This window comes from Brienomyrus brachyistius, chromosome 2 (genome assembly GCF_023856365.1).
Source record: "Brienomyrus brachyistius isolate T26 chromosome 2, BBRACH_0.4, whole genome shotgun sequence".
NCBI lineage: Eukaryota > Metazoa > Chordata > Actinopteri > Osteoglossiformes > Mormyridae > Brienomyrus > Brienomyrus brachyistius.
Genome location: NC_064534.1, coordinates 28,890,725 through 28,896,724, shown reverse-complemented (window position 1 = coordinate 28,896,724; position 6,000 = coordinate 28,890,725). Strand labels below are relative to the sequence as shown.

The window sequence follows — 6,000 nt, the reverse complement described above, 5'->3', positions numbered from 1 at the left end:
TTAGGTATCTCGACTGAGTGTGCCAGCTAGCAGTTAATAATTTTAGTAATTTGATCCATACATCATGGTATGGAGTAGTATGCCTCCGGTATTTATTATGCAGTAAATAATTATTGTAAATAGCCAACCTATTATATTTTGGCTTTCTTATCTCTCTCCTCTACCGTGTTTGATACTGCAAAATATTATGCCTTTCAGATTAAAGTTTACATCTTGAATCTAACATAATCCATAGAGAGTGAAAAAAGGATGTTATTCAGTGCTGCTCCTTTCAAAAATAAAATCAAAGGACCAAATGAACTGGTGCAAACCTTTCTGCACCTGTGTGTGTCTCTCAGCTAAAACTGCATGGCACATTTATTTAATCATGCCCTTATATAACATCTCTTCCTCCAAAATACGTTCTTTTGTCCCAGTATTAACAAAATTATATTCACTGGTTATATGTGTTACTTTTTAAATTTGTGTATTTTTACCATACTTTTTACATAAAAAAATACATCAAAATTAAAATTTATTAAATTTAGCACCTTTATTAAATGGACAGTGTCTTAAAGTTTGGGCTAAGTTTTACAGTAGAATACAGTACTTTATTATATTATTACATAAATCAAAATTCTGTTTAAATGAAAAGGGTGCATATATAATTATTGTCCTAATTATAATCCATCATAGGCAGAATAACTTAATGCAGCATAAATATTCCACAGCAGCCTCCTGAGTAGAATTCCTCCTCATTGTTGCATAATGTTGGTGGCTTTGTGTTACACGTCAATTATCCTGCTGATTGCCTGATCGCCGAAATCAACAGTCTGGATTCCTGCCAATTGCAGCAGCCAGTTGATGGGCATGTGATCCAGGCGGTTCATGTCAAAATGAGCAAAGTGAACTTCAGACCCTGAGAGGGGACAATGGCAATGCAATGGGTGAGACAAGCTGAAACAAACTGTCAATAAAGGGTGTCTCGATAATACTAAATGCTCACAGCTCATACACAGTAATTTCAATGCGTAAAAGATCTGCTTTTTATTCCCAGTGTAACAATTAAAATATGAGTGGGCTATTTCCATATGGAATGATATTCATTATAATGATTAAAATGTTTTATTAAGGTTTTTCATTTTCTGAAGTGTATATATATATATATATATGACTAAATATCTTAGTAAAACTAACTTGAATCACCATCATTTCCAATTTTGAAGGATTCTCCTTTTCAATGATCAATCCAGTATCACCCAGCACCCCATAAACTTCTCACTAGAAGTTATATTTTATTACACTAAAATCCTTCCAATCTTGTATTGCTCTTCTTTGAATGATACTTGCACCTGGGCCTGCAATGAGGGCCCCTCCCTGCTGATGGGGGTCCCCTTGGAAGTCAAAGGCTGGGCTGGTCATGGCCCTCCAGATGCTCCTCACACTGCCGGAAAGCAAGCTGGACTTGACGTGGGGGCTGCGCGAGGCTGAGGGCGTGTACACAGGCACACACTCAGCTGCGGGCTGGAAATGTGGCTGACAGCAGGAGTCAGGCAGAGAAATGCAGTAAAGAGACAAAACAATACAAATGCATAATAATCGCTATTCAATCGCAGGACAGATATGCATACACACAGACTGCGGATGCGTCTGCAGCAATGTTGAATATTTAAGAATATGTATAAAAAAAACTTAAAACTGAATAGCAAATTGGGTATTTAAAAACATTATTTTGTGGTAATATAATTAGTTGTGATGTATGTGTTTTTTAAAATACGTTATTACTTAATAAGTTTAATAAGTTAATAAATACGTTTTTTTTTTGTTCTGAAGCTTAAAGTGTCGCTAAAATAAAGCTGCCCAAGGCGTAATAAACGATATTGTATATTACCGCACTTGAGCTGCCGGTGCAGTTTAATTTCAGTTTCAGTTATTTTTAATGCTTTAAGTTTCCATTTTGCAGCAACGACTGATGCCTGATTTTATAGGAGGCCTGGACATTGCACGATGCTGCTGACATCACACTCATAGACAATTTAACAAAAGCAAGGGTTTGCACAACTAACGGCAACACCATTGGCTTACTTGATCATTTAGTCCAAGTTTCAAAATTCAGTTGATAGAGTTAATCAGAATGACTACTGTGTACTCGTCTTTCCCGCCAAACACAGACTCTATTGGTAGATCACAAAAAATTATATTTGCTATACTTTATTTTTGGGTAAATTATTTTTTTGTTTTATAAATACTGCAATTCTAAAATATTGCAACAATTACATTTCATATATCACAATGTGAATTATGTCCAATATAGTTTAGCCCTATCTTGTATGTAAATAGGTTAAAAGTGACGAAATCGCCATTTGGCATAACCGCCCAAGGCACAGGCTATCAAACGCTACTGCGCTTGACCTACCTCTTCATTTCAATTTAATTTGAGTTTCATTTTAATTTATTTAACTTAGGCCTACTTTTTAATGTGGTACATTTGCAGTTATGAGCAATATCTCATTCTGTATGGAAAGAAGTTCATATTTTTATCCGCACGCGTGTGTTGTTGGTTGGGGTGAGAGGAGGAGTTAATTGAATGTTATTCAAATAAAAACTGGGAAAAGAAGCAATTCTGCCTATAATGACCATCCTTAGACAGACTCAGCGACACATTCCGTGCGATTTAGAAATGGCGCCTAGCCTAACTGCATGTTTTTGAACAGTGGGAGAGGACTACAGTACCTAAAACGAAACCACTACACATAAGGGGAAGAAACAGTCTATGCACACAGAGATTTGGCTGCAGGACTTAAACTCCCAAGGTGCTATACAACAGTGCTACCCCAGGGTATGACCCCTACGTGGAAGGTCAAAGGGAATACACAGGATCAATAATATTATATTATTATACTGATGCCAAACTCAAAGTGTAAACAACTTTATTAACATTCATTTAGATGAATGGGTATTTCCTTAAAGGGAGGTAGGGCTTTGGAATAAGTTTCCTGGTAGTAAAATGAAGACACAGTGTTTAGATTCATGTCAGTACACAATTTCAGCGTGTTTTGAATGGTAAAAAAGTAAGGATAACCCCAAGTACCACACACTACTATTTGGTTACCCGAGTGAGTAGCTGTTTCTCCTCTCTTCATCCCCAGCTTTTTATAAATGTGTCTCTGAGGATCGACATACATTTCCTGGCGATACTCTGTCAGGGAGCAGAAAGACTAAAAATCGAAAATAGAAGTAAGTTTCATTCCAAGTGCCAATCACTTCGTCATAATTCATAGACTAACCTAAGTACAGCGTAATAGATTCTCAAAATTAATATGTGACCGTAACTTATGATTTTCATTATACTGCAATTGCTGCCCAACCGTGTACTTATTTTAATTATAATGAATAAACTATTAATGTAATTCTTTATAATAGACATTTGAGCTAAAATCATACCAATAAATTTCAATTAGGTGATGTCTGTTTTCCATGCATTCCTGTTCACGTCGATTATTTCTGCATGAAGTGATTCAACACCAGGGTATATTTTAATACCTGGATATGAGCATGGGAGGACTGCCCAATCACCACCAACCTCACACCAGCGTCCTGTGAGAAACAGGAACAAGTATAATACTCGACATTTATTTACATTGGAATGCAGTTAATCTGAACCATGTTTAATTTTTAACCGCGTGTAGAAAGTTAACTAACCTTTCAGGCAGATTATTATGCACCAAATGCATAAATTCCGACGCATCAGATAAATGTTAAAACATTATTGTAACAATAAACAATCCATAATATTCACATGGGGGGATTCCCAAAATCAAATTCCTGTAGCTCTTACCGTGAGTAAACTCGAGGGTATTTTGGCCAAATCCTCAACATATTCTTTGCAAGCGTAGCACAAGAAATTCTAAAATAATAATAAATAATCTTTTAAACAGTTAAATCTTACAGGAAATATAAGAGACTGCCGTTAGATCGCATCAATACGCCGTAGACCGTAAATACGCTTTCAAAACTCCGAAGTGTTTAATTCCACGTAACATTATTCCCATTTCCCAAAGGTCGAGGAAACTAGTTACTCGAGTAACTTTACGTCCACAGTTTAAGGATATCAATATTAATTTACACTAAATACTTCTTCTGAAGGTGAGAATCATATTTAAAATTACGATATTTATACACTCGTTCCAGCCCCCACAGATCAGCAACTTCCGGCAGAAAATATATACAGACGCGCTTTTTACCCTGCCGTTATTAAACAGTTCACTACACAATCTGCATGTCATGGTTGTCGCAAATCGGATTAAATACGATCGAGTTATCAAAGTTACTCACCCTAACAAAAATGATGATCGTTTTCTTGTCCTTATATAAATCTTTGAATAGAAAACGGCCACCGTGTCGATCGTAAACTAAATAATCCTCGACGGCCGAAATGTTCAAGTTAATCGGAGGCTTTATCGTTGCCTCCCGGTTTCTGACAATTTGATGTATTACTGGGGGATGGGAAGCCATTATATTTTCCTGGGTTGCATTATTTCGCCCCTAAAAAAACAAAACAAAACATAAGAAGTTTTTGGACTTGCTGGATGCTTAATGGTTCCAGGAGCTCCTTTCGGATTCTGGGATCCACGCCCACTTTTCCCCAAAACACTACACTGATTTCGGCATTCCTACTTAGCACTTACGACGACTTCGTATTTAATTAAATGTTTTCATTTGTAACCAGTTTCTCTTCGATAATATAGACAATCAGCCGTTCGTGTTATTTTAGTTTTTCCGTTCTAGTGGTTCACTGTATGCAACTTTCCCGTTCATGTCTCAGCTGAGAAAAAATATATGATGAATTGGCGTGTGTGAGTTAAATATAAAACTTTCATACAGTGAAAAAAACTTAGATTTATAAGTTTAAGTAAGCAAAGCACCGGCCGGTGAATTTGCCCATAATGTATTATTAGAAATATGTAATTATTAAAAATAATATCTTAGTTTCACTTAGTAATAAGTACTTGTTTCTAGCTTTTTAGTACTTAAAGCCTTCAATTATTCTTTTGATTTACTCATTACATATGAGCGAGATTAGGCATAGGAAACAATGGCACCTATAGCTGTCTTTCATATTATGTGATAACACGGGAGGAATCAGCGTTAACAAGCCATATCAGCATAAAAAGACAACAGTAAATTGGGTAGAATATTAGAGTACATTGTGTGTCACATTAATATAATCCACAATAGACATAGGACAATTGTCATTAAAATCCCAAAGGCCATAGGGTAGGCTGGCTTTCTGCACAACATTACTTACTTTGGTCATAAAAATTATGTTTGAGACAGGTGTTTGAGACATTGACTGAAATGTGCTTTAAAACCTTTAGAGCTTTGGTTGTCAGAGTCCAGGCATGGACCTCAGTGTAACTATTGAGCAATGATGTTTGAAAGACAGGTTTGATTTATTTTGGAATCATTAGCAACTGTTAGGCTGGGATGGGTTTTAGTAGCTTAATAGTTCCTTGTATGACGATTTCTTGTTTTTAAATGTACTTATAATTGCTCACAAGCTGCCTTTATAAAATTTTACTTAAGCATCTAACCATTTAAATTATTATTATTATTATTTTTTTACAAAGATGGATGTTTAAGCAGTTTTGTTTAAAAACATAAGTAAATGTTGGGGGGCCAATGGTATGTACAGCTGAGTCTTAATACCATAATCATAAACATGCTTGTTAAAACATTGACCTAAAACAATGCTTTCCACATCGTGGAATCTTTATACGACAATATAAAGCAAGAAGCTGTAAGAAAAACAATAAATGCATGAAATTGCAAATAGAACTATTGTTCTGGGTAATTATTACTGTGGAAGAAACATGATACAAAAGTTCAATCATTTAAACTTCATTCTTCAGATTTTTTTTCACTTACACAATTATATTCTCTATTTCACTGCCTCCAGTGTTTTCAGGATTTATCCAACTCTATTTTGGCATCTGGGGGGCATGGTGGTGCAGTGGTTAG

At 35.6% G+C, this 6,000-nt stretch overlaps 1 protein-coding gene across 3 annotated transcripts; it reads right to left on the bottom strand.

The window, feature by feature from the left end:
* Nucleotides 1-513: 513 nt before the first annotated feature.
* On the bottom strand, nt 514-4,613 carry prxl2c (peroxiredoxin like 2C). 3 transcript variants are annotated; one of them, XM_049002963.1, is made up of 6 exons: nt 4,315-4,613; nt 3,818-3,886; nt 3,523-3,576; nt 3,092-3,197; nt 1,332-1,466; nt 514-898 (listed from the first exon to the last, which is right to left on the bottom strand). In XM_049002963.1, the coding sequence occupies exons 1-6, from the start codon at nt 4,492-4,494 to the stop codon at nt 765-767; spliced, it is 678 nt and encodes a 225-aa protein (XP_048858920.1). In that variant the 5' UTR covers nt 4,495-4,613; the 3' UTR covers nt 514-764. The 3 variants fall into 3 exon arrangements, with proteins under 3 accessions (XP_048858920.1, XP_048858937.1, XP_048858929.1); XM_049002972.1 differs by having other exon boundaries at nt 759-898; nt 1,282-1,466; XM_049002980.1 differs by lacking the exon at nt 3,818-3,886.
* Between the last annotated feature and the right edge of the window lie 1,387 nt (nt 4,614-6,000).